Genomic DNA, 27,369 nt, shown 5'->3' with positions numbered 1-27,369 from the left:
ATCAAAATGTATGTAAATAGGTATCTGCCAATTAGCATGTAATATTGTCTACTTGATTTCACACTTACAATATCAATTTCCATTAGATCTGCAATTAGAAATCATACAAAACTAAATAATGTTGCACGGGCCGAGCCCACCTAGTAATCTTAATGAAAGATAGTTTCTTTGGGCACTTAGCTTATTTATTTTTGCTATAATTTTTATTTACTCGAAAATAATATAAAGATTAACGATTAGTTTTATTTTCTCTATCATTCTTTTTTAATATACAATGTCTTGATTACTTGACTAGTGTGCAAGTTAGTATAGAAGACGGAGGTCATTACCGCGCCGCCGTCTAACCCTCCGTCCAGCGCAAAGGGTCGCGCTGTTATCGCTAAATTAACGGCATTCGCAGCACCACACAATCGAGCGTTACATTTTAAGCAAAAAAGATACACAAATAAATACTACTCCTACATTTTTCAACCTGAATGCTATCTCTTCTTTGCCGCACTCTTCACCCTCCACCACCACTCGCCATGGCGGCGCGTGTTCTCCCACGCGCTCTCCATTCCGCACACGCCTCCGCCATGGCTTTCTCCGCAAACTCGCATTTTCTTACTCTTCCACTGCCTACGGTGGCTCATGTTTCCTTCGCAAAATCCTCGTCAATTTTTGGTCGGAAGTTTCACAATGGCTTGAGTTGCACAGGGGATAGGAAATGGAGTGTTGGCGGATGGTACGGTAAAGTGTTTGCTTCGCAGAGAGACTATCGGAAGTTTCGGAAACGGCCGCTGAAGAAGAGAGACAAAGAGAAAGAGTTGGAACTTAGTGTAAAGATTTGTATTGAAGAGCAATTGCCCGATGATCCTGAAATTCTGGTAATACCTGGGTTAATATTTTGCAAATTTGGTAATTTTGATTTGCCCATCATTTTTAGTTTAAGTTCTATACACTAATCATGTGGCTTAAACTAATTGCAGGTAGCTCTATTAAATTACATTGATTGGTAACCTATAATAAATGGTAATTAACCTGCTATAACAGGTTAAAATACACTATTGGTGTAAAAGAATCATTACATAGTGTATAAATCCTTTTTTATTATATGTGAAGTTTTGAACTTTAGTGTTCAATTGCAAATATCAATAGGAAGAGCAAATGCAAATCATATGTATGCACATCTTTGGCACCCATTGATCATTTGATGTCCCTCATCCGTGTAAACACGGCGTTTATGTGGATAAGATGAGAATATGTTCATGAGCAATATTTGAACTTCTTTACTCTTAAGTCTTAACTTTGTCTTAGTATCATTTTCCTCTGGGAAAAAATATCTACTTATTGTTTAGAATGCCAAGGACTCAACTGGAGAATAAGTAGGTCTTGCTAATTGAATTACAGGTATCTCATGATTTCACTTCCAAACTGGGCTTAGTAAGAAAGAGATTGAGAATTAGTACTTAGAAAAAGACAATGCAATGTAAATCCGATAAACGAGTTTCACGGGCCAGGAAGGAGATACGGTCATGCATACTTCCACAATGGATAATAGGGATTGAAGTTGCAAGAATTTCAGCATCAAATATTCTTCATCAAAAGAAAGAACTTCAGCATCAAATATGCCAAAATCAGTAATATAGGCAGGAACATATATGCATTTTAAGTAAAGTAATCCACCCCCTTTGAGCTAGTTGAAAATTCCAAGTAAAATTCCATCAAGAAAGTTTATGCACTAATTCTTTGCAGCAACTCTTATTTGTAAATTTGTTTCTTATTTAAAAAATGTAAACCCGTTTCATTCTATTTTATTCATTCCCAGTTTTGCCACTGCAGGATATTGCTGAAATGCTTCGTCTTAATGTTCCAATGGCTATGAAGTTAGCATTTGATAATTTGAAAGACTCAGAGTATCAAACGAGGGATAGAGTAATTAATGATGTTGGTTGCTTTGAAACTGTTGAATTATCAGTACTGCTTTGCAACGATGAGTTCATCCGCGAGCTTAATAAGGATTGGAGAGATGAGGACCACCCTACTGATGTTCTTTCAATGTCTCAACATATACCTGAACTTGAGCTTCCAATTGTAAGAACTAGCTGCATTATTCGCATGTCACACCTCATTTAAAAAGGCTTACCAGGTCCGTGTTCTACAGTTAATGTTGGGAGACATTGTGATTTCGGTGGAGACAGCAGCACGGCAAGCAGAGGAAAGGGGACATAGTCTACTGGACGAGATACGCATCTTACTGGTAGGTTTCACATACCTCTGAAAAACTCACTGTATGCTGCTGTTAAATCCGAGCTGTCTTACAGTTGATGACCGATTCCTGTCCCTAATTTATGATGCAATATGTGGTCATCTCGGAATATTTTCACTAAAAGAAAGGCTAGTCCGCAAGCTTGGTTGTCAATATATTTCCATGATAAGTACCCTTGGCATTTTTGTACTAGGTAGTCCATCCATTAGTGTCCATTAAATATGGACATGCATCGTTTCTTTCACTCCTTTATTTCGGTTGCTCGATTCATGCAGTCATATGGTTATATATTTAAAGCCTTTTGGATTGTCATTTTCCTGAAGTAGGAAGGAGCATAGTAGTTTGAACCAACGGTAGCAGAATTTGATACTCCCTCTCTTTAAAAAAGATAGGCACTATTTCCTTATTGGTCTGTTCCAAAAAGATTGATACCTTTCTAAATTTGGTAATCCTCTTACTTTTGAGTTCCATTACTACCCTTGCTATCATTCCCTTTAAAAAACCGACAACACCCCACCGAATACAACAACAACAACAACAAAGAACTCAGTATAATCCCACGAGTGGGGTCTGGAGAGGGTAGTGTGTACGCAGACGTTACCCCTACCTTGAGGGTAGAGAGGCTGTTTCCGAAGAAGATTTCCGCTGCCGGGGTTTGAACCCGAATTCCGATAATCATCATTGGATCCCCACCGAATACAAAAATAAATAATGTGGGATTATTATATTAGGTAGAAAAGTCCGTGTTTTAAAAAGTAGGGCTACAACGTGTCAGATCTCTTTCATTTTCTTACGATTTGGCTTTTACACTTTATTCTTTTCTACTCTTTTGTTGCATTCAAGCATTCAACATTGAAGACATAATACAACAAACAAGATTTGGATTTTACTTTATTCATTCTTTCTCACTTTTGCTGTAACTTGTTTAAGCAAAACGATATCTTAATTTGTGAATACTTTGACATTAAACATAACTAAAGAAACAAATCCATGGTTTAATCTGCTAGGTCACGTACGTATTCGACATTTTAATTAAAATATACTAAAACTTCATTAGATATGCACCATATTTAGACGGGAAATCCAAACAAAACAAGCCTAAGTTGAAGAAGATGATCTTAGCATCTCAAGATAAAGAAAGCAACTCCAATGGAATTTTAAATTTTTTGTCGGAAGTCTTCAAACTTCGGAAATTGAGCAAGCTTCTCCCCAAAGCAGTGAACCAAGAAGCACAAAATAATTTTGGGATACATCAGGATACAGTCAACATCAGCGAGATTAATTTCTTCGAAAAGCTTGGCCTTCATATTTTTATCAATCTCTACCAACCTTCATTATAAACGGGGACAAAAACCAGATTGTTACGATAAATATAGTTTATTAAAGATACATAAACTTAATATTACCATTTCTTTAAATAGAGTACATGAGTCTTAGATTACAGACTTAATGTTTATAGCGTTATTAAATACACCAAGTGTGTACAAAAAGTCAAAAAGAGCTAACGTAAAAGCTATACTCCAACTACTATTCAAGGTTATAAATCAAAAACAAACTTTACAAAAAAAGCTATAGATAACCTTGACGTATTACTATTTAATACCACCTTAAAATACAACTAGAGCTTCATTAACAATGTTAATTTCACAACAAACTTGAATAGGAAGATTTTCCCCGTCGTTCTAGCATCTCTTTTTCATATGTGGCATTTTGTAGTTGTTCCTACCTTTATCTTTCATCACCTCCACCATGCAAGATTGTAGATTGAGAAACACGTGATTCAACAGTTCAACTTTCATCTCATTAAAAGATCTCTCAACTACATTTATTAACTCATCAATATTTGAAGGAGCTATTTGATGTTGAAGGGATTTGATAGTTCTAAAGAATCCTTAGTCCAAAACATTTAGATTGTTACTATTAGGAGGTTGAAAACATAGCCTAATATCAAATCCATCTTCTCGAGCAGCTTCAGTAAATTCCAAGTCATCAATACTAAGATTAGGTCTTGCATTATCTTGTTGATCAAAATATGAGCATTTGATTGCGAAAGTGACCACTTTGATCGAATCGCTGGAAGAACTTTTTCTATTAAGCAAATCCAATGACCTTTAGTGACATATAAAATAGGCTTAGTTTCTAAAGTTTCAACAACTTTATTTTGCTATTCTTTTTAGCTGGTTCCTTGACTACAAAAGGAAAAATGCCTATTTTTTCGGAAAATAAGTCAACTCCATCTTCATCAAACCTAGGTTGCCGCAACGACACTCATAAACATAACTTTTGTCATGAAGCTCTTACTTTTGCAAGATCTCTATGGGTTTGGCTCATATGTTTCAGGAAGTTGGTAGAACTTTGCAGATTTTTCGGTTAGAACGAACCATTTTTCGTCTATATAAACATAATTAAACATATCTATAAACATAAGATTTGAATGGAGTGCACCAGACTCAATCATTGATAGGTAGAACTGAACTATTGCTTTCTTATTTTCTTCTGTCAAATAAGGCTTTACGACACTAGTATGTGACCTTATAGATCCTTCTTTGATACGCCGAAAAACAGTTGATGTTGACATATTTATAACACAAGCCAAAGATCGAATATTTGTTCGACGACAAAGAGGGGTTTCCTTGACCAGATTAACATTGATGTGAACTCGTTTCCTCCCAACTTTGCCGGCATAATTAGTAGACACATCTAATGAATTTCCATTAGCAACACTTAATTTTGCCTGTTTCCAAATTCGTACCACTATTCTCTTTGGAGTATTAAGCAAAATTTTTGCTTCCTTTAGAGACCCATATTTAAGAGGTCCTCCTTTACTTCCCTTTAAAAGTCATTCTGCAATAACTTGGGGCTCCTCATTTTTTAGTTGTATCCTCATTTTTTAGTTGTAACAAGAATATAGATAAATATAAAAAAGAAACAGAGGAAGCAAAAATGAGTTCATCTCAATATCTATGTATAAATATATAAGACTTTGACTTAATCTAAAGTGAAATTCTGTGGCGCCACAACAAAAATTATACCCACCCTAATATCAGTAATAACCAAAAGCTGCTATATTTCAGGAAAAGAAATTTGGCTTCTTCTCCCAAAAATTAAACTCTGTGCCTAGTTAAACTAAGATAATCTTTTTGAAACAGAGGGAATAGGGTGAAATTCAAAAGTAGCCAGATTTACAACTGGTCGTTCAAAAATAGGCAGTTTCAAAAGTAATCGAAATTTAGCCACTTTTCATGTAAAGATAAATCTGAACGAAAACACTGTTCAAAACCCGAAAAATACGTCAGTATATTATGCTGGAGTTCCAGCATAAGTATACTTGAACTCCAGCATATTATACTGGAGTTCCAGGATAAGTATGCTGGAACTCCAGCATAATATGATGGAGTTCCAGCATAAGTACACTAGAACTCCAGCATAATATACTGGAGTTCCAGCAAGTATACCGGTCCAGCATAATATACTGGAGTTTGGAGCACCGATGCTTCAGTCTCAGTCTCCAGTATATTATACTGGAGCCGGCAAAGTATACCGGTTCAGTATAATATGCTGGAGTTCATACACAGGTGCATCGAACTCCAGTATATTATACTGGACCGGTCTCTGTTGCAGCAAAATAATGGCTATTTTTCATTGACTTGGTAAACGCTAGCTATTTTTAAATGACCAGTCCGAAAACAGGCTATACCGTGCTATTTTTACGAGGGAATATACCAAGTTCCAATTATACTCTTAAGGGCCAGCTAACTAGATTTTGAATGGAAAATAGATAAAGTACTTGACATGGTCCATCTTCTCTCTCCACATTGGTGTCCTTTCCCCGGTAACTTACCCCATCCTGGAGCTTTCCCATTTCAACAAAATATTCACCTTAAGCGTTTTCACCAAGTCAAAAGGAAAAACTTTCTTTCTCTACGAATGGAGTGAACAAGATTTCTATGGATTTATCAGCAAACCAGGTTTGAACAAGATCTCTATGAATTTTTTATTCTAGATTTGGTGAATATTTTTAACCAACCATATTGATGGGATGGAAACATATTTCAAAATTTCTTTTCCTGAAATTCAGCAACTTTTGGCTATTACTGATATTAGGGTGGGTGAAATTTTTGTTAGTGGCGCCACTGTGAGATTAAATGAAAGGCTTATCTATTTATACATATATATTGAGATGAACTCATTTTTGCTTCCTTTGTTTCTTTTTTATATTTATCTATATTCTGGTTACAACTAAAAAATGAGGAGCGCCAAACTATTACAAAATGGCTTTTAAAGGAAAGTAAAAGAGGAACTCTTAAATATGGTTCTCTAAAGGAAACATAAATTTTGTTCAATATTTCAAAGAGAGTAGTGGTACAAATTTGGAAACATGCAAACTTAAGTGTTAGTAATGCTAATTCATTAGATGTGTCTACTATTTATGCTGACAAAGTTGGGAGGAAACGGGTTCACATCAAAGTTAATTTGTCAAGGAAACCCCTCTTTGTCATCGAACAAATATTCGGCCTTTGGCTTGTACTATAAATATGTCAACATCAACTGTTTTGTCGCATATGAAAGAAGGTTCTATAATAAGGTCACATATTAATGTCATAAAGCCTCATTGACAGAGGAAAATAAGAAAGCAAGAGTTCGATTCTGCGTATAAATGATTGAGTCTTGGTACACTCCATTCAAATCTTATGTTTATTGATATGCTTATATAGGCGAAAAATGGTTCTTTCTGACCGAAAAATATGCAAAGTTCTACTTTCTTCCTGAGGAACATTATCCAAACCCATATAAATCTTTTAAAAGTAAGAGCTTCATAACAAAAGTTATGCTTATTAGTGCCGTTGCGCGACTAGTTTGATGAAGATGTAGTTGAATTATTTTTTTGGAAAAATAGGCATTTTTCCCTTTGTAGTCAAGGAACTAGCTAAAAGGAATAACAAAAATAGAGTGGCTGGAACTTCAGAAACTAATTTTGTTTTATCTTTCACTAGGATTTGCTTAATAGAAAGAGTTCTTCCACCGATTCAATCAAAGTGGCCACTTTCGCAATCAAATGCTCTTATTTTTATTCAACAAGATAATGCAAGACCTCATCTTAGTGGTTGATGACTTGGAATTTACTGGGGCTGCTCGACAAGATGTTTTTGATATTAGGTTATATTTTCAACCTCCTAATAGTCTCGATCTAAATGTTTTGGATTTTGGATTCTTTAGAGCTATCAAATCCCTTCAATATCAAATGACTCCTTTAAAGATTGATGAGTTAATAAATGCAGTTGAGAGATCTTTTAATGATATACAGTTGAACGGTTGAATCATGTGTTTCTAAATCTACAATCTTGCATGGTCGAGGTGATGAAAGATAAATGTGGGAACAACTACAAAGTGCCACATATGAAAAAGAGATGCTAGAACGACAGGGAGATCTTCCTATTCAAGTTTGTTGTGACATTGTCATTGTTGATGAATCTCTAGCTGTTCTTTAAGGTGTATCAGATAGTAATACGTCAAGGTTATCTATAACTTTTTTTGTAAGGTTTGTTTCTGATTTATAACCTTGACTACTGTTGGAGTATAATTTTTGTGTTAGCTCTTTTTGTACACACTTGGTGTATTTAATGAAGCTATAAACATTAAGTCTATAATCTAAGAATCATGTACTACATTTTAAGAAATGGGAATATTAAGTTTGTATATCTTTAATAAATTATATGTATCGTAACAATCTGGTTTTTGTCCCTGTTTATAATGACAATTGGTACAGATTGATAAAAATATGAAGGTCAAGCTTTTTGAAGAAATTAATCTCGTTGATGTTTACTGTATCCTGATGCGTTTTGCTCCCAAAATTATTTTGTGCTTCTTGGTTCACTGCTTTGGGGAGAGGCTTGCTCAATTTCTGCAGTTTGTAGTTTGAGGACTTTTGACTAGAAATTTAAAATTCCATTGGAGTTGCTTTCTTTATCTTGAGATGCTAAAATCATCTTGTTGAAGAGAACATTGTATTTTGTCATTTATTATTCTGATGGTTGAGATTACAATTCATTTTTTAAGCAATTGCCAATTTTTGAAAATTGATTTGTGTTGTTTATCGCTATAGGTTTAAGTGATGTGATTATTTATGGTTGATTATCTAGTTACTCTAGTTGAAAAGTGTTGCACTATAGTGGCTATTTAGAAAATTTTGGTGTGAACCTGAGGTTCCTGGAGCTTAGTCGTTTTGTTGTGATTTTTCATCTAAATATGGTGCATATCTCATGAAGTTTTAGGTTGTTTTAATTAAGGTGTCGAAGACATACGTGACCTAAAAAATTAAATCATGGATTTGTTTCGTTGGTTATGTTTAATGTCAAACTATTCATAAAGTAAGATATCATTTTGCCTAAACAAGTACTCTATCTTCGGTGTTACAACAAAAGTGAGAAAGAATGAAAAACGTGTCAAATCCAAATCTTGTTTGCTGTATTATGTTTGAATGCAGCAAAAGAGTGGAAAAGAATAAAAGTGTAAAAGCCAAATCTTAAGAAAATGAAAGAGATCTGACACGTTTTAGCCCTACTTTTAAAACATTGACTTTTCTACCTAATGTAATAATCCTAGTTCCCGCATTGTTTACTTTTGTATTCAGTGGGGGTCTTGTCAGTTTTTTAAAGCGAATGATAGCTAGGGTAGTAATGGAACTCAAAAGTAAGAGGATTACCAAATTTAGAAAGATGCCAATCTTTTTAACAGAGAGGGAGTATATTTAAATGAGCTGCCAAAAGTCTTCTCCCAAAAATTAAACTCCGTGCCAAGTCAAACTAAGACAATCTTTTTGAAACGGAGGGAGTATTGTGTTACAAATGAGACAATCGTTATTTGTCTCCCCTGCAGGTTCATGGTTTGCTACATCTTTTGGGGTTCGATCATGAGCTTAGTGATGAAGCTGAAGCTGAAATGGAGAAAGAAGAGGAGATCCTTCTAAAAAGTCTTGGGTGGAAGGGAAAAGGATTGATTCAGAGTGCATATGATGCTGAGGATGCTGATAGTCGTCCTTTGGAGAACATTGGTAATGTGCCTAATAATAACAAAAAGATTGTGTCTTTCTTTGTTAAATTACTCTCTTCCAGTTATGTTGTTACTCTCTTTCGTAAGTTTACATTGAAGAGATAATCTTACATGCCAACTGTGTAAAGACAGGAAGAAAGAAGGGAGTCTTCGATTTTACAGACCAAAGTTTAGCTACATCTTCTGTGATATGGATGGTAAGAAAACAGTTGTGATTCTTAGAATTGGTTCCTTTAATCTGTTTCACCTGTTTATTATCTTGTTGGTTTCTTCCCATTGTTGATGTAAGGTACCCTCCTCAACAGCAAAAGTCAGATTAGTTCAGCAACTGTTGAAGCTCTAAGAGAGGCCACTTCTAGGGGTGTAAAAGTGGTGATAGCTACTGGAAAAGTGAGGACACGTTTTTTTTCTTTTCCCATATCCTACAGTAGTTTTCTGATTTCAATTCTGATCTAATAGTATCTCCCTATGCAATATACCATTTTTTTCCTCTGCCTCGGAGTAACTATCATAAGCTTTGTATTTTGTCTTGGCAGACCCGTCCTGCTGTCATTACTCTGTTCAAGAGTGTAGGTTTAGCTGGAAAAGACGGCATTGCTTCAGAGGTTTCTCCAGGAGTATTCGTGCAGGTTAACTTACTGTCTTACTCCATCCCTATCCTTAGTCAATAGCATCTTCAATTTTCGAACCATTTAATCTTTCCAATTGGATATGGGTAATAGTCATTCACTTCAAAATTACGGAGAGATTCATTTAAGATAATCATAACGTCTTTTACTTCCTAAAAAAAGGGATTTTTATTGGTTGCAGTAATCTTTCCTTCTCGTAACTTTGTCCCATTTGCTTTTTCACATAGTTTAAGTGAAATAGAAGGGTTTTACATGTTTTCCATTCGGGAACAAATATGACCATTTCGGTACTACAGAAACGAAAAAAGTGAAACGATTAGGGATAGAGGGAGTAGCCTATTTGTGAACCATATCTGATGATGTTATTTAGGATAAACCTTTGCTTGGGAAACAACTGCTTAACAAATTCTTTTCTATAGCATGATTTGTTCATTCTATTTCAGCAGCTATGACATCAAATTGTCTGTTAGAGGGAGAGGGAGAGGGAAGGAGGGAGAGAGAGAGAGAGAGCCCAAAAAGGAAACGCGCGGAAAATACAAGTAGGTTGAAAGGATTATCAAATAGAAGAAGTTGCCTAAGATGGAGAACTAGAAGGATGATTATGCAGGGAAATTTGGCAAACATATTCTCAGTAGCAATGTTTTTTGGAGTCTGGACATCTCTATATGTTGAATGCCCTTATGAGATTCTTATTTCCTGTTTCCTTTTAGACAAATATGAAATAAACAGGTACTCTTTGTCTCAATTTATGTGGCACTGTTTGAGTGGCACGGAGTTTAAGACAAACTTTCGAAATTTATGGTCTAAAACAAGCCATATACATTTGTGTGGCGATAAATCATTTCATTAAGGGTAAAATTATAAGTTTGATAAAATAGTTTAAAAATATAGAAAGATGCCATTCTTTTTGGGACAAACTAAAAAGGAAAGTGTGCCACATGAAATGGGTTAAGGGGAGTATGAAGTAAACAAATACTCCTACTTTAATTAGGTAAATGTATTGACTGGACCTGAACTTTATTGTATAGTTTAGAGCGGAGATGAAGTTTAATGAGAATGTTAGCATTTTTAAGTATAAAGGTGGTCCCATTTAACTTTTTGGTTATAAGATATCGAATTAGTATCGGAAGTTGGGAGAAAAAGGACACATTTCCTTTTATGAGTAAAACGAATATATTTTCTAACATCCCAAAATGTAAAGTTGGTCATTGATTTTCATCTTCTCATAAAATCACCCCAAGCAACATACAAACCCACATTCGATTCATCTCCAAAATCCACCATGAAAACCATTGTGGCGGCACACCCCCTTGGAAAAATATGTTACTAATTAGATTTTGTTAGTGGGTATAACACATATGACCCAAAATGATAAAGACCGGGGCATATTCAAGACCAACTATTAACAAGTGGCATATATGAGCCATTTTCTCAAGTTTGTGGCATATTTGAGGCATTAGTTTTGCTAAAAGGGGTAATAGTTTCTTTTTGTGGTATAGAATTTTATAGCTATCACTTTTCTAATTTTTCCCATGGCTATAAGCTTCTTATGTTTTTCAAAACCATACAATTGTTAGGGGTTGCTCGTTTATGGCAGACAAGGCCGGGAAATTTCTCGAAGAAACTTGGATCTGAATGTGTGTAAAGAGGTATGTGCCTTTGCTTGTGGCTGTCTTAGTTCACTTTCATTTGTTTACAGTCTTGTTCATCTCGTTCTTTCAAATCAAGATTTTTATACAATGCTATTTCATAGCAAGCAACATGTTATACAACATCTCTCTTTTATCCACTACTCATATATCATTAATCAATCTCTTTGAATAAAAATAAATATTATAGCACTACAAAATGTTGTGATTTACTCGGGAGTAAATTATGGATGTAAATCATATGTTTCACGTGTCAATTTATTGGTTCTCTTATTTTTTAAAATAAAAATGACGTAACTTCAATAGCAAATGGTTCTTAGATGCGCTCAAGGGTTGTCCATTGGTCAACGAAGTGGATGTAAACCTGAAAAACCAAGGTTCAACGCATGAGGCAAAAAACACTATGTGATGTCTTCCCATTTGCCAAAGCCGAGATGGACAAAATTACTTGGTATTTGCACTGGTGGGAGGTGCACGCGAGCTGGGTCTGAACACTACCATTATAAAGAAATGACTCTTAGATTACCTTTCCTAAGTAATTTGGAAATCTACTTATTATGACTGTAAGGCTACCAATACATTGTATGTTCAATGCAGTTAGAATATATGCCACTATTAAATTTCACCCTTCAACAGTTAAATGCACACATCATGCATTTGGAGGTCTATGTAGGGCGCGATTAATCCAACTTTAAGCGACCTTTTCTCATTTTATCCACCATTCAGGCTACTTGCATCTTTTGTAGGATTTGGTCATTTCTATCATGCGTAGTATTTTATATGACAGCTCCATCTTAATATCTGCATTTATATGGCATGTTTTGTGGATATAAAACCCAGCATCATTCTCATATAATGGCACTGGTTTCACAACCATTGTGTAATCCTTATACGTTGATGGACTTCGTTAGTTCAAGGAGTTCAAGTCCTTTATAATTTGTAAAGTTAAGCACTTCCCAGCTGCTGATTTTTGTGAACTACTTTGATTATCAAAAACAAAATAAAAATGGTTTATTTTAAGGTTTGAACATTATCTCGGAGAATCTTTTTAATGAATTTTGTTTTTTCATTGTTTCTCTATGTTATAGATGGAAAGTAACTTCTACATTCTTCTAAAATATATATTAGTTAAAGTACAAATTTGTGATTGCACAATTTTTTTCTGAAAGGTGCAATTTTTTGTTTTAAATGTGAGTTTATAGTGATTTGTCTGCGAGTATAAGAACATCTGGGTACTTTCTGTTTGTCTTAATTACTTTCTATTTTACTCTTATTTTATATATATATATACTTAACCTGTATTTCACTTTCACTTTTATTTTATTTTGATATGATGATAATATGAGTTGAGAGCTTAAAGAATGAAGTGAGGATTCATACAGCCGACCCCAATTTGTTTGGGACTGAGACGTAGTTGTTGTTGTTGTTGCATGATTATCATATACTTGGGTGATGCCGGATTTGTTGATTATCTATAAGTTTATGATAGTACATACATACTGTTAGTGAGAAATGCTCTTTACTGAGATTACGGCATACCAATTGTAAAACAGGTACTCCATCCACAAGGGTATATGTAAACTATGCTCCATAAGGTCTCATGCTGACATCAACACATGCTATTACATTTGCTGGTCTCATGCTGACCTCAACACATGCTATTACATTTACTGGTCAATATGAGACCAGATTCTGATCATTCTTCAATTTACAGGCAATTCTGTACTCTCTTGAGCATAAGGTTCCTCTCATTGCATTTAGTGAGGATCGTTGCTTAACATTGTTTCATCACCCTCTTGTGGATTCACTTCATACTATATATAACGAGCCAAAGGTACCATACTTATCAATAGTCTATATCTCGCTAGACATTATATTTTCTTGACATGCCGTGCTGAATGCTTCATATCTAATTGACAGGCGGAGATTATTCCTTCAGTCGACCAACTATTGGCACGGACGGACATACAGGTATGTTATTAAAATTAGCTGCTAATTATATGACTAGTACTTTCCAAGTATCGGACGGTATGGGAAATTAACTGTAGGGTCACACTGTTGCCCTGAACATATACTATTCATCACTGAGAGGGAATTGCAGTTTGCACTTGTACTACACACACAAGCTGAAAGGAAAAAGACATCAGTATTCCCCGGAAGAGTCTTTATTCAAATTATTAGCTGACTTAGGATGCTACACATACCTAGGTAGTTGGTTAAATTCGACCATAGGCCTTTTCTAATTTTGGTGGCTTACAGCTTGTGATGAAAATTGCAATATTATGGAGGTGAAGCCTCCCCTCCCCAACTAAAGTTTGTGTGGACATCAAATTCCTCTTCAAATGTTCGAAATAGCCCGTTCCCAATTTTTGTTTATTAATGCAAGTCGAGCATTGATTAGTTTTTTTTTTTTTTTTTTTTTTGCAATCATTTTTCTTATCGGGTTTGAGTTTCATAATTTACATATTATTGTAGTCACAAAAAGTATGGGAAGAGGTAATGAGCTAGAACACGAGTGAGTTCCATAAAGCAAAACAAGCGGAGAGAAAAGGAAAGATAAGAAATAAAAGACAATCTAAAGAGGTAGATTTCCCTACTATATTGAGGGTCGGCTTGTCGGTGAAGATGCAAATGCCAGTTTGCTAATGTGTCGGTTATTTTGGATTGTACATGGTGTTTGCACATGGTGTTTATTGACCTAGAAAAAGATATGACAAGGTCCCTAGGGAAGTTATTTGGAGATGCCTGGAGGTAAAAGGTGTTCCGGTAGCTTATATTAGGGTGATTAAAGACATGTATGATGGAGCGAAGACTCGTGTTAGGACTGTGGGGGGCGACTCGGAGCATTTTCCCGTTATGGCATTACACCAAGGATCTGCGCTCAGCCTGTTCTTATTTGCTCTGGCGATGGACGCTTTGACACACCATATTCAAGGAGAGGTGCCATGGTGTATGTTATTTGCCGATGATATAATTCTGATCGATGAGACGCGAGGCGTTGTTAACGAGAGGTTGGAGGTTTGGAGACAGACCCTCGAGTCTAAAGGTTTCAAGTTGAGCAGGACTAAGACAGAATACGTGGAGTGCAAGTTTAGCTGCGTATCGGGAGAAGCGGACATGGACGTGAGGCTTGCCTCTCAAATCATCCCCGAGAAAGGGAGCTTCAGGTACCTGGGGTCGATAATCCAAGGGAATGGGGAGATTGTTGAGGATGTCGCGCACCGTATAAGGATGAAGTGGATGAAATGGAGGCTAGCGTCTGGCTTTCTTGTGTGACAGGAAGGTGCCTCTGAAACTTAAAGGTAAATTGTACAGAGCGGTGGTTAGACCGACCATGTTGTATGGTGCAGAGTGTTGGCCAGTCAAGAATTCTCATATCCAGAAGATAAAAGTGGCAGAAATGAGGATGTTGAGATGGATGTGCGGGTACATTAGGCTGGATAGGATTAAGAATGAGGATGTTGAGATGGATGTGCGGGTACATTATGCTGGATAGGATTAGGAATGAAGATATCCGGGTGAAGGTGGGCGTGACTTCCATTGAAGACAAGATGCAGGAAACTAGGCTTAGATGGTTCGGGCACGTACGGAGGAGAAGCCTAGATGCGCCGGTAAGGAGGTGTGAACGGTTGTCCTTGACGGGTATGAGAAAAGGTAGAGGGCGGCCTAAGTATTGGCGAGAGGTGATCAGGCAGGACATGGTGCGGCTTCAAATTTTCGAGGACATGGCACTTGATAGGAAGCTGTGAAGGTCGAGCATTAAGTTTGTAGGTTAGGAGCTATGGAGCTAGTCTAATAGTGTTTTGTCTTAGGCTGCTAGTAGCTCCTGTGGTGTACATACTAGTTCATTAGGGTTGCAAGTTAGGTTGTAGGAGGCTAGTTTGATAGTGTTTTGTCGTAGGATGCTAGTGGCTCTTGTTGTGTCCTTATTACTTCTACTGTGTTTGTAGTACTGTGCCATTGTACTGCTTATTGTTATTGCTTTTCTTTCCATTTTCTGGTTATTACGTTGCTGGTATTATCTTTCTAGCTTCCTGTGGTGTTGCTGCTCCACTGTCTCTTTCCATCGTCGTGAGCCGAGGGTCTATCGGAAACAGCCTCTCTACTCCTCCGGAGTAGGGGTAAGGTCTGCGTACACACTACCCTCCCCAGACCCCACTTGTGGCATTCCATTGGGTTGTTGTTGTTGTATTTTGGGTTGTAATATTTTGGCCTTCTCATGCTTATGGTTATTTTGTGTCTTCAATGGAAGGTGAAAGGGGCCAGTTGCATCATTGCACAGTCTTGTTAGTTTTCTCAGGTTTTCTTTTTTTTTTTCTTTTTGGGGTGTTGATGGGAGGGTGGGGCCTTCTTTTTATTGGTATTGGAGGGAGGGGGGGGGGGGGCTTTCGGAAAACACATGATTAACACTCCATTTGTAGAAAGGGAAAAAAAACTCCCCCTTTCTTTGGCATGGCACGCAAAGTAAACCGAGGTCCAAGCTAAATGGCAAACAGTTACGACCTTTTTTGTTTTCTTTCTATTGTGTTCTACATCTTTTTATGCTGATTAAAATAAAAGTGTTTTAAATCTTTTTTCATGTTTCTGTTTATTCTTAAATTTCACTTTGGCCGTCCTCCCCGTTTCTTTGGTTGTTTAAATGATCTTTTGATTTCTGTAAGAAGGCTATTTGCCCCCCCCCCCCCCCAAAACACACACACACACACAAAAAAAGAAGAAGGAAAATCCCTTGTCAATTTGTGCACCTGTTCTATTGTACTAAGAGCAAGTTGGATTTCTTTCATTCAGCATCCATGTTCTAGGTTTGGTTGTAAATAATACTTCATTTCCAACTTGCAGAAAGTGATCTTCTTAGATACTGTGGAGGGAGTGAATACTACATTAAGACCGTACTGGGCAGAGGCTATTGGAGATAATGCCTCTGTTGTCCAAGCTTGTCCGGACATGCTTGAAATTGTTCCTCCTGGAACTTCCAAGGGCAGTGGAGTAAAAATACTTCTTGATCATTTGGGTGTTAGTCCTAAGGAGGTGAGTGTTGTTTTAATTTTGTTCCATAATCTCTTCTATTACCTAGAAACATTGGAAGTTATTCAGAATTACATTGACAGAGTATTGATAGTTATCTTTCCAAAGTTTTAACTTCTTAGCATTTAATCCTGATACACTTTTAAGTTTACCGAAAATTTCCCTAGGTACCTTTATTCAGCATAAATGTTGCGCCACCTACATTTTTATGTTGCTTCTATCATTTTCTTTCCTGAAACATGCTTCATTCTCTCTGCACAATGCACATCTGCAGATGTTAGGGTAAATGGATTTTTAGCCCGTGAAATGTGTAATAGTAGAATACCAGAAAAGTCTACCTCTTGTATGTTTGAAGAAATACGGTTTACGTGCTAATAACATTTAGCTTGTTAATTCACGGGGCTTTACTGTATACATGTACTCACGTATTTTTCAGTCAAAGATAAAGTGAACATCAAAGTGGTTAAATATGAGGACGGCACTCCCAAATTATAGACTTAATTGAGCGATGTCACCTCAGATACCTTTGAAATTTCTGAACCTTTGGTGTTCCTCTGGTATAGACCTCTGGTATATACTTGTTCTTTCACTCGATATGGTGCAAATCTTATGATGCTACAGGGTGTCAGTGCAATAGTTTCAATATGAAAAAATTGCCTATATGAAGGAGTGAGCAGGAGATATCTATACTGTAAAACCTCTCAAAATTCATGGAGCATTTTTTATTGGAAGATCTGTTAATGTTTTTCCCCTAGCCTCTTAAAACAACAATGATTTGGTTGACACTATGGAGCTTTCCTTCTGTTGCTTCTGTTGGGTAAACAATTCCTTGCTCTACAGCTTTGATGGGGCCATGATTTGGGAGACTGATTGATTTTTCCATTGCATATTGTCCCTGACTAGTCTAAGCTGGAGGCAGAAATATGATGAAGCTGGTATCAATTTAGCGCTACCGAACCATTTTTAGATCTCCATGGGCGCGCGCTATCTAAAATTGTGTACTCTAGTTATAGAGTTTTCTCCAACTTCTCTTCCACTTTCTATTTTCAGATAATGGCCATTGGTGATGGGGAAAATGATGTGGAGATGCTTGAGTTGGCTTCTCTTGGTGTTGCTCTCAGCAATGGTTCAGAGAAGGCAAAAGCCACTGCAGATGTGATTGGTGCCAGTAATGATGATAATGGAGCAGCTGATGCAATCTATCGTTATGCTTTTTGAGGCTGTGTTCAGGAATGGAAGAACCAGAAAAGGGGAAATGGAGAGGTTCAAAAGTTTTAAAGGTTTAGTTTTTTAATTTATTCAATTTCGAGGAAACTTTTCATTAAGCCAGCAATAAGGCTGAAGTGTGGAGCAAATTGCTCCCTTATTTCATTCCATAGGTCCCATATAATGAGTTTAGATCAAGAATTTGCTTACTGTCATTTACCTTTCCTCAGAAGGAATGAGGAAAGAACCACATTTTTGTAACTGCAGAGAATATCTTTTTTTTCCCCCTGAATATAGGGAATGTCAATGGCATCTTATACTCATTGCATGTGAGCCTGAGCTCATACATATCACAACCATGATTTAATTCTTAGAACTCTACATGCAAGATAAATATGTAATGCTCCAAGTCCCCACATATGTGCAGATATTTGATTTGATAAAATACTGGTTCATTTTATCATTTTGCTGTCTAGACTCTGAACAGGTAAAATGCATTCACAGATTACTGCTTGGTGTATAATTGTTGGCACCACGCCAATTTTGAGGCGAATGGAGCATAGGTCAAATGGATTCAATTGAACGCAAAAATTTCGACACAATACGGATACACTGTGAAGAAGTACTAGAACATTAATAGATCGGCAAAGGACCAAATATATCCCTGTACTATCAAATATTGTTTAAAAGTATCTTCCGTTATACTATTTGGTCAATTGTGTCCCTACCGTTATACTTTCGTTCAAATCTACCCCTAATTTAAACGGTTGACCACGTGTCACTACCGGACTTAATTGATCCATCTCCACTTTAAAATATCTGATTCCTCTCTTACCGACCCGTTACCTAACCCTAAAACCCTCCACTTAATATAACTCCATCAAACACCAGCAGGTTTCCAACGTTGTTCCTAGCAATCACTAAAAGAAAATTTTGGCGTTATTCCTAACAATCATTATTTGACTCATCTTTTTTGTAAGTAGAAGTTGGAACAAATAAATGAAAATGGGATTAAGTTGAGAGGACAAATGAATAGAAAGTTCATCACGTGATTGTGCTTTCTTATTAGCTAAAGTCTGAAGCAATATTTTGCACGATGACCGAAAAGATTGCAATTAACACGAGCAGATTTTTAAAGGTCACCTGAAAAGATATTTATTAACAGGAGCAGATATCTAAAAGTCATTGGAAAATTAAAAACAATGAGCAGATCCAAGGATTTTTAGTGGGATCTGGCGGGGATCCATTTGCCGGTGAAGTTCAAAAAGTGCCAAAACCTCCAACTTTTTTAGATGTAACAAATTGCAAAGAAGAAAGAGAAATTGAGTATAAAAAATGAAGGAGGGGGTGAGGCAGTGGTAGTGATCTTGTGATTTTTCCAGCGAGTTTTCCCCAGTTCCATTTTTTGCTACTTTTTGGTGGAACAAAGTTGCTGTTTGAATGACGAAAGAAGAAGGAGAAGAAGAAGGTGGGAGATAAAGAGGAGTCCAGCACAATGGAAGTTAGTGTTGCTGGAGGGGTTTTCTGACGAGCTGCCATTTCCGGCGATTTTGGTGTGACGTGGGGGAAGAAAAGAGAAGAGGGAAGAGAGGTAAGAGCGTGGGGCTGGGAACTAGTAGGATTATTTTGGAGGGGGTGTTTACGGTCGGGTAACGGGTCGGATAAGAGAGTTATCGGGTAATTTAAATTGGGGATGGGTCAATTGAATATGAGAATGACACGTGGCCAGCCGTCTAAATTAGGGGTAGATCCGAACAAAAGTATAACGGTAGGGACACGATTGACCAAATAGTATAACAGAGGGTAATTTTAAACAATATTCAATAGCACAGGGGCAATTTTGACCCTTTTCCGTTAATAAATAGTAGATTCTAACCCATTATTTCAAAAGTTTAAAGAACCTTTAAGAGTTAAGTTCATCAAGTTTAAATTTTAAATTCACCTCGTATTGCAATTAAAGAGACTTAACTATATCAAGGACTACATTTGGGCAGTTTGGAGATGGCTTATATCGCATGAATTGTATTGCTGTGAAAAAAGAAATTTGTAGTAGGACAGAAAATTTGAGAATGCATGGCAATATTATGGAAAATATATCTTAAAATATTACATAAAATGTCGTAAAGGATCTAAAGCGAACAAAAAAGGGGAAATAATCTTTTCTTCAACTGACATTAATAAATGAGTAGGGAAACCGATGTATATATATATAAATGAAAAAGGACAGCATAGCCATCTCCCTAAACTAAAAAAATTTACAAAATTTAAGGGGAAACACAAGCAAAATATTATCTTTTTATTATTGTAGGATTTATTTTTTCTATTTTCCAAAATTAATTTCTTCATTGTATAGAGTCATGGTCAGTCCCCTTTTCCATGACCACGGTGCTTCTTCACCATAGATTGTTCAGCACTGAAGGCAAAAGAAGCTGCAGTCACTGTGGAAAAAAAAAGGCAAAATAATTGAGAAGAATGAAATGATTTTAATTGAAGATAAAATAATGTTACGTTATAATTTTAGATTACTTACATGCTGATATAATGAATGTTTTACCAGCATAGTTTATATTTCTCTTAGTCCATGGACAGTAGCGAGATGCAGCTAACTGAAAGAGAAATGAATATTTTTAGCCGCCCCTAAAGAAATAGCTATTTTATATATTTTTAGCTAGCAAACGCAATTAGTTTGGAATGACCGACCACTATTGTATTTTGTCCAAACTGAAACATTATCCCCAGAAAAAAGAGACATTTAGGAAGAAACAAAACGCACAAATACACAAAGTATTTCATTGGAATTATCTATAAAAATATAAAAAAAGAATAAAGATCATTGTTGTTAATATATAGGAGTACAAAGGAATAAAAGGAGCAATATTTTTCGAAAAGGGAGAAAATAGATTACCACAACTAGAGAAGTAACTGCACATGTCATGGAAGCTCCTTTAAATCCATCTTGAATGATATCTGCATAATGAATCAAGATTAGAAGATTAAAGAAAACAAATGAAAGGATTAGACAAACAATAAGTAGAAATAATACGATATATTTCTTTTAGAAAAAAGGAAATGAAGGATCTTTATCTTTTTAAGAGCAGAAAAAATGAATGAAGAGGAAAGAAAATTACGTTGAACGTCCTGATTTTTTTGCTCTTCGGTAATCGGAGGCATTTTGCTTATTTCTTTCTGTAATTATGATTAACAGTGGAATTTGATGCCTTTGAATATCAAGAAAGTGATTAAAAGTGTTTGCTTAACAAATTCTCCAAAACTTAAGGGAAACTATTAAATTGAGTGGCCAAAATTTTGGTGTTGTTTGCTCTTTGTGAGGAGGGATAGAGAAAAAATTGAGAAGAATAAAAAACACTTTCACTCATCTGGTGCCCATCAACTTTGATCTCCATTTCGGTAGGGTCGCAAATGAGAAAATATCCTAAATTATTCCTCACTTTTTGGAGGAAATGATCTCATATGACCAATTAGAGTTTGAGCAGAAGAAAATTATTATAAATATCTCATATGTCATAAAACTAAAATAATGTTTGTAATCGGCCATAAATATCTTCCATTTTCGACATAGAACACTAAAATCTATTTGATCAAACTTCAGAAAATTACTTTTTTGAGAAACATTTTCTTTAAAAGAACTTTTGAAAAGTAGCAGTTTGTATTGGATCAATTGGTTTGAGAAGTATTTATGAAGTGTTTGATAAACTATTGTGTTTGGACATTCTTTCCAAAAGTATTTTTGAGTGTCAAATAATTATGAAAAAATAAAATAAAATCAAAGTTCATTGTACAATTAGTAGGAGTATTATTTAAGTATAGAAATGATTTAATTATTTATGGGAGATTTTAATTATTTCTATCTACTTTAAATATAAAGTATAAATTAAAGTTTTTAATCAGTACAAATATAGAGAGAGAATTGACAAAAAAGGAAAACGAGGAAGAGGAAGTTATATTTACAAAATTGATGGATTAAATAATGAGGGATAGTTTTATAAATATAAATATTTGGTAAGAATATTTTATTTATTGCAAAATATGGATTTACTTTTACTTTTCTTTTTTCTCCGTCAATATATATATATATATGACATTCTTATTTGTCTATATTGTATCTGAATTGCCATTGTAGTAACTGTTGAGATGGTTAAAGTGACAGCTGGTGACAGTTGCACAGTTGAAGGCTTGAAGGGTGACAAAGTCAGTTAGGTGATAGCTGTGTATAGTAGCAAGTTAGTTAATTAGTTAGTGTTAGGAAATAATTATATATATCTTATGTGTACAGTGATAAAAGGATGATTAGCCATTGTATTCTCTTGCTTTTGCTCTTTAATTGAAGATCATTTTCTAGAATCTTCTTCTTCTTTCTTCTTCGATTCAATCTCAGCCTCAATTCTCCACCATCTAATGGTGGATTTTATCATGGTATCAGAGCTTGAGTGATTCGATCGAGGACAGAGCATAGCATCTCTACTGTAAGTTCATAGATTCTTCTTCTTGAGTTGAAATTGAAGCTCAACAATGGCAAATTTAGATATTGATAATCCTAGGCATCCACTATTCCTGCAACCGTCCGATAATCCTAGCAATGTGATAATTTCAATTCAGTTGAAAGGAATAGAAAATTACTCCGTCTGGAGTAAAGCTACGGTGATTGCGCTGCGAGCGAAGAGGAAATTAGGGTTTATTGATGGAAGTTGTACAAAGTCTCAATTCGCTGAAAATTTGGGCGAGGACTGGGAGAGAGTTAATGTAACAGTGTTGACATGGATTATGAATACCGTGTCTCCAGAACTGGTAAATGGCATTGTGTATGCTGAAAATGCTCATGAAGTCTGGCTGGATCTTGAAGATCGATTCAATAAAGTCAATGGTTCTAGAGTCTACAATCTACAGCGAGAAATAGCCACAATTTCTCAAGGTACCTCTAGTATCTCTGTCTATCATTCTAGGTTGAAGCCGTTATGGGACGAATATGGTTCTCTAATACCCTCACTCCCAGTTACTGCTGGTACTAGAGACTTTATCGAATATTTAGAACAACAAGAGCTTTTTCAGTTTCTAATGGGATTAAATGAGTCATATGGAATAACTAGAAGTCAAATTCTGCTGCAATCTCCATCACTTTCTGTTAGTCGTGCATTTGCAATGCTAATAAATGAGGAGGGAAAGTGTGTGTTTCTAATTCTCAGATTAGCTTAGCAAATGAAATGAATGAATCTACAGTTTTCATGAGTACAAGAGGAAATCAGTCAAAGTTAAAAGGCAAAATGATTTGTATTGTGAGTATTGCCCGTTCAAAGGTCATTCAAAGGATACTTGTTACAAGCTACATGGATATCCATCTGGATACAAAGGGAAAAGACAACAACAATACAAACAGGCAAATGCAGCTGTGAATAGCAACAGTCATGTTCAAGAGAATGCTATAAATAAAGGAAAAGCTGAAATGCCTTAAGGAATGACAAACTTCTTCACTGAGGAGCAGTATGGGCAGATAATAAGATTTCTGAACAAGGACAAGGCAGAGGGGCACACAGCTAATATGGCTGGTAATGATAATTCAAGTTTGTTGAAAGACTGTAGGGATTCTTGGATTATAGACACTGGAGCAACATATCATATGGCTTCAAACCATAATATGTTGGATGATATAGTAAAGATGCCTGAACATAGGAGATGTAAGTGGTAAGTCTGTCCCTGTTACTTATCAAGGCAGATATAAACTTACAGGAGATGACACCATACATGATGTGTTGTGTGTACCTGAATTTAAATATAATTTGTTGTCAGTTTCTAAGCTGACAAGAGAGTTGCAATGCTCAGTGAATTTTTTCTCAACATTTTGTGTCTTCCAAGATCTGTTCATTGGGAAGGTGAAGGGGATTGATAAAGAGAAAGGTGGCTTGTATATCTTAATTCCAAGGAAAACAGACAAATACAGGGAGACCCAAAGGATTAGGAGTTGTCTTGCAGCAGAAGTGAAGATTGATGTTGAAACCTGGTATAAGAGGCTTGGACATATTCCAGTAGCTGTCATGAAGAAGCTGGATGTTATGAAAAATAAAATCTTGCTAGATTGTAATCTCAATAATTATACTGTATGCCCTTTGGCTAGACAGACTAGAAGATTGTTTCCCCTTAGCGACAGTAGAGCAAGTGATGTTTTTCAATTAGTTCATGCAGACATTTGGGGTCCATATAGAGTCCCAACATACAATGGGAACTGATATTTTTTTTAACACTTGTAGATGATCATTCCAAGATGATTTGGGTGTTTTTGATGAAATTGAAGAGTGATATTGTTGTTCTGTTGAAACCATTCTTTAAACTTGTGAATGTGCAGTTTGTGAAGACAATTAAAATGTTAAGATCAAATAATGGTGCAGAATTCTTTAGCAAAGAATGTAAGGATTTCTTATATAGTTCTGGAGTTCTTCACCAAAGTAGTTGTTCATACACTCCACAACAAAATGGAATAGTGAAAAGGAGACATAGACACATACTAGAGGTGGCAAGAGCATTGAGGTTTCAGGGGAGCATCCCACTATATTTCTGGAGATTAATGATGCTCAAGCAGACATCTCATGGACAATTGCACCAATGGTAGATCAGGGAGCAATTGGAACTGATGCAGGATAGGATGTAACCACCACAATTGATTCTTCACTTGCTGAACCAGCCTGTGATACTCAGTCTGCAGCAGTTAATGAGCATAACTCTGAAGGACAACTTCAACATGATGCATTTCCTACAACTGATCCTATTGAACCAGATCCACTAAGGAGATCTTTAAGAGATCCAAAACCACCAACTTGGCTGAAAGACTACATTTGTCCAGGGAAGACTAGTTCATCCTCCAATTACATCTATCCTATATCCAATTATTTAGACTACTCCTCTCTTTCACCAAAGTACCAATCCTTCTTAGCTGCTACTTCTGAGACAGAACCTGCATCTTATATTGAAGCAACGCAGGACCCTCGATGGATTGAAGCTATGAAAACAAAAATTGATGCCCTTGTCCTCAACAAGACATGGGAGGTAGTTGATGTACCTAAAGAAAAAGTCCCTATTGGCTGTAAGTGGGTGTACAAGATCAAGTATAAATTCAATGGGGAGATTGAAAGATTTAAGGCCAGATTAGTAGTAAAAGGTTATAGTCAACAAGAGGGATTGGACTACCAGGAGACATTCTCTCCAATAGTTAAGATGGCCATAGTTAGGGTGGTTATTGCCCTTGCAGCCATGAATAAATGGAATATCTATCAAATGAATGTCTATAATGCTTTCCTTCAAGATGACCTTGAAGTATATGTAACTCCCACCTGGTTTTGGTAGTCAAGGGGGAACAAGGCATGTAGACTACACAAATTCTTATATGGACTCAAACAGACTTCAAGTCAGTAGAATTTGAAGCTCACTGAGGCACTGATTACTGTAGGTTTTACTCAAAGCAAACATGACCATTCTTTGTTCACTTTGAAGAAGAATGCTAAGCTTGTCATCATCCTTGTTTATGTTGATGATCTCTTTATCACATGTAATGATGCTAATATGATTCAAGAAGCTAAAACAATCCTTCATAAGGTATTCAGAATCAAGGATTTAGGTCTTTTGAAATACTTCTTGGGGATTGAAGATAGTATATCCCAAAAAGGGCATATTGTTGTGTCAAAGAAAGTATAGAGTGGAACTAATAGCAGAGTTGGGCTTAGCAGGGTCCAAACCTGTAATCACTCCAATGGAGAAGAACATGAAGTTGACAACAATTGAATATGATACACACTGCAACTTAAAGGATGATCCAGCACTCACAGATGTCAAAGGATATCAAAAGCTCATAGGGAAGCTTTTGTACTTGACATTAACTAGGCCTGATATAGCCTACACAGTACAGACTTTAAGCCAGTTCATGCAAGCTCCTAAGAAGTCACACTTAGAGGCAGCACAGATTAGTGAGATACCTGAAGAATGAACCAGGATTGGGCATTCTAATGAGTGCAGATGGTGATATGACTCTGAGAGCATACTGTGATGCAGATTGGGCAAGCTGTCCAAATTCAAGGAAATCAGTAACAAGTTACTTGCTGAAATTTGGGAAGTCCTTAATCTCATAGAAGTCAAAAAAGCAAAGTACAATAGCAAGAAGTTCAGCAGAATCAGAGTATAGGAGTATAGCACTAACAATGTCTGAATTGATTTGGTTGCTAGGAGTTTTCAAGGAGCTAGGAGTTCAATTGCCTACTCCAATTCAGTTGTTCACTGATAGTAAAGCAGCAATGCAGATAGCAAGCAATCCAGTATTTCATGAACAAACTAAACATATAAAGATTGATTGTCATTTTATAAGAGAAAAGGTACAAGAAAGATTGATTCAACCTATGTATGTTCCTACAGAAGAACAAGCAGCAGATTTTTTGACTAAGGGGTTTGGAAGTGTTCAACATCACCATCTGATGTGCAAGCTAGGTGTTTTGAACATTTTCATGGCACCTAGCTTGAAGGAGGTGTTGATATGGTTAAAGTGACAGCTGGTGACAGTTGCACAGCTGAAGGCTTGAAGGGTGACAAAGTCAGTTAGGTGATAGCTGTGTATAGTAGCAAGTTAGTTAATTAGTTAGTATTAGGAAATAATTATATATATCCTACGTGTACAGTGATAAAAGGCTGATTAGCCATTGTATTCTCTTGCTTTTGCTCTGTAATTGAAGATCATTTTCCAGAATCTTCTTCTTCTTTCTTCTTTGATTCAATCTCAACCTTAATTCTCCACCCTCTAATGGTGGATTTTATCAGTAACAGGTAGTATAGATCATGGCAACGCAAGATACTATTGTTAGCTGTGATATTATCATCATTTTCATTCTGTGTGTTTTCACTCCTATTCCATTCAAATTCTGAAAAGCAAGGTGAAAGGACCATTTTGTTAGAGTTGAAGCGTTTATGTGGAAATCCAAACATGGATTCGACATGTTAAGCTGATTTGCTGCATTTACAATGAGAATTCAAAACTAGTTGTGGTTACATTACAAGAAAAGAAGTGTATTATTCGTCAGTCCAGCCCAGAATAATGGAACATCCACCTAAATTTTGGACACCTTACATCACAAGTAAGCTACCCTGACTTCCCGTTAGACCTAGGGGAAAACTTGTAGTATCTTCTGTTGAGGGTTTTAGGGTTTAGGGTTTAGGGTGTGAATGGGAAATAGAAGAGGCACCTCTTGGATTGCACCTCTTCATCTCACCCTTTCATTGTCTATAAATTTATAGGCTTGACCTCATTTTTTATACATGGAAAATATGAAAACTTCTCCACTCTTTTCTACATTGTTGCATTATTTTTTCAAATAAATAAAGTATCAAGTGTGATTTTCTCCATTTGTTGTCGCTGAAGTTCTGTAATTTTGATTGCCAGTATTACATAATAGTTTTTCCATCTATCCTAAGAGGAAGAAATCCATAATCTTGCGCAACAGTGAGGGGATTAAATTCCTTAAGAACACACAACCAACTTGTGGGCTCGGGATTATTTTATGATTTGTTTATTGTA

At 36.1% G+C, this 27,369-nt stretch overlaps 3 protein-coding genes across 3 annotated transcripts; all 3 read left to right on the top strand.

The window, feature by feature from the left end:
* The first annotated feature begins 253 nt into the window (after window positions 1-253).
* LOC107817156 (endoribonuclease YBEY, chloroplastic) lies at window positions 254-18,130 on the top strand. Its single transcript, XM_075251024.1, has 12 exons — window positions 254-866; window positions 1,822-2,073; window positions 2,144-2,239; window positions 9,125-9,299; window positions 9,427-9,495; window positions 9,588-9,688; window positions 9,835-9,927; window positions 11,505-11,576; window positions 13,291-13,410; window positions 13,497-13,547; window positions 16,416-16,604; window positions 17,652-18,130. Exons 1-12 carry the CDS (start codon window positions 477-479, stop codon window positions 17,817-17,819), a joined length of 1,776 nt encoding a protein of 591 aa, XP_075107125.1. The 5' UTR covers window positions 254-476; the 3' UTR covers window positions 17,820-18,130.
* A 4,207-nt stretch (window positions 18,131-22,337) lies between these two features.
* Window positions 22,338-23,274, top strand: LOC142162782 (uncharacterized). The gene is made up of 2 exons (XM_075219537.1): window positions 22,338-22,987; window positions 23,043-23,274. The coding sequence occupies exons 1-2, from the start codon at window positions 22,338-22,340 to the stop codon at window positions 23,272-23,274; spliced, it is 882 nt and encodes a 293-aa protein (XP_075075638.1).
* A 3-nt stretch (window positions 23,275-23,277) lies between these two features.
* LOC142162777 (uncharacterized) lies at window positions 23,278-25,794 on the top strand. The gene is made up of 7 exons (XM_075219533.1): window positions 23,278-23,497; window positions 23,610-23,975; window positions 24,068-24,262; window positions 24,352-24,422; window positions 24,513-25,133; window positions 25,305-25,406; window positions 25,459-25,794. Exons 1-7 carry the CDS (start codon window positions 23,278-23,280, stop codon window positions 25,792-25,794), a joined length of 1,911 nt encoding a protein of 636 aa, XP_075075634.1.
* Window positions 25,795-27,369: the final 1,575 nt, after the last annotated feature.

Source organism: Nicotiana tabacum, chromosome 1 (genome assembly GCF_000715075.1).
Source record: "Nicotiana tabacum cultivar K326 chromosome 1, ASM71507v2, whole genome shotgun sequence".
Lineage (NCBI taxonomy): Eukaryota > Viridiplantae > Streptophyta > Magnoliopsida > Solanales > Solanaceae > Nicotiana > Nicotiana tabacum.
This window is presented reverse-complemented; position numbering and strand designations above follow the sequence as displayed.

Coding starts and splice junctions, on each gene's coding strand:
- LOC142162782 (XM_075219537.1), top strand. CDS start 22,338: ATGGCAAATTTAGATATTGATAATCCTAGGCATCCACTATTCCTGCAA. Junction 22,988..23,042: donor CTAATAAATGAGGAGGGAAA/GTGTGTGTTTCT, acceptor ATGAATCTACAG/TTTTCATGAGTACAAGAGGA.
- LOC142162777 (XM_075219533.1), top strand. CDS start 23,278: ATGACAAACTTCTTCACTGAGGAGCAGTATGGGCAGATAATAAGATTT. Junction 23,498..23,609: donor GATGCCTGAACATAGGAGAT/GTAAGTGGTAAG, acceptor ATTTGTTGTCAG/TTTCTAAGCTGACAAGAGAG. Junction 24,423..24,512: donor CATGGACAATTGCACCAATG/GTAGATCAGGGA, acceptor TGTGATACTCAG/TCTGCAGCAGTTAATGAGCA.
- LOC107817156 (XM_075251024.1), top strand. CDS start 477: ATGCTATCTCTTCTTTGCCGCACTCTTCACCCTCCACCACCACTCGCC. Junction 9,496..9,587: donor CATCTTCTGTGATATGGATG/GTAAGAAAACAG, acceptor TGTTGATGTAAG/GTACCCTCCTCAACAGCAAA. Junction 16,605..17,651: donor TGGGTGTTAGTCCTAAGGAG/GTGAGTGTTGTT, acceptor TTCTATTTTCAG/ATAATGGCCATTGGTGATGG.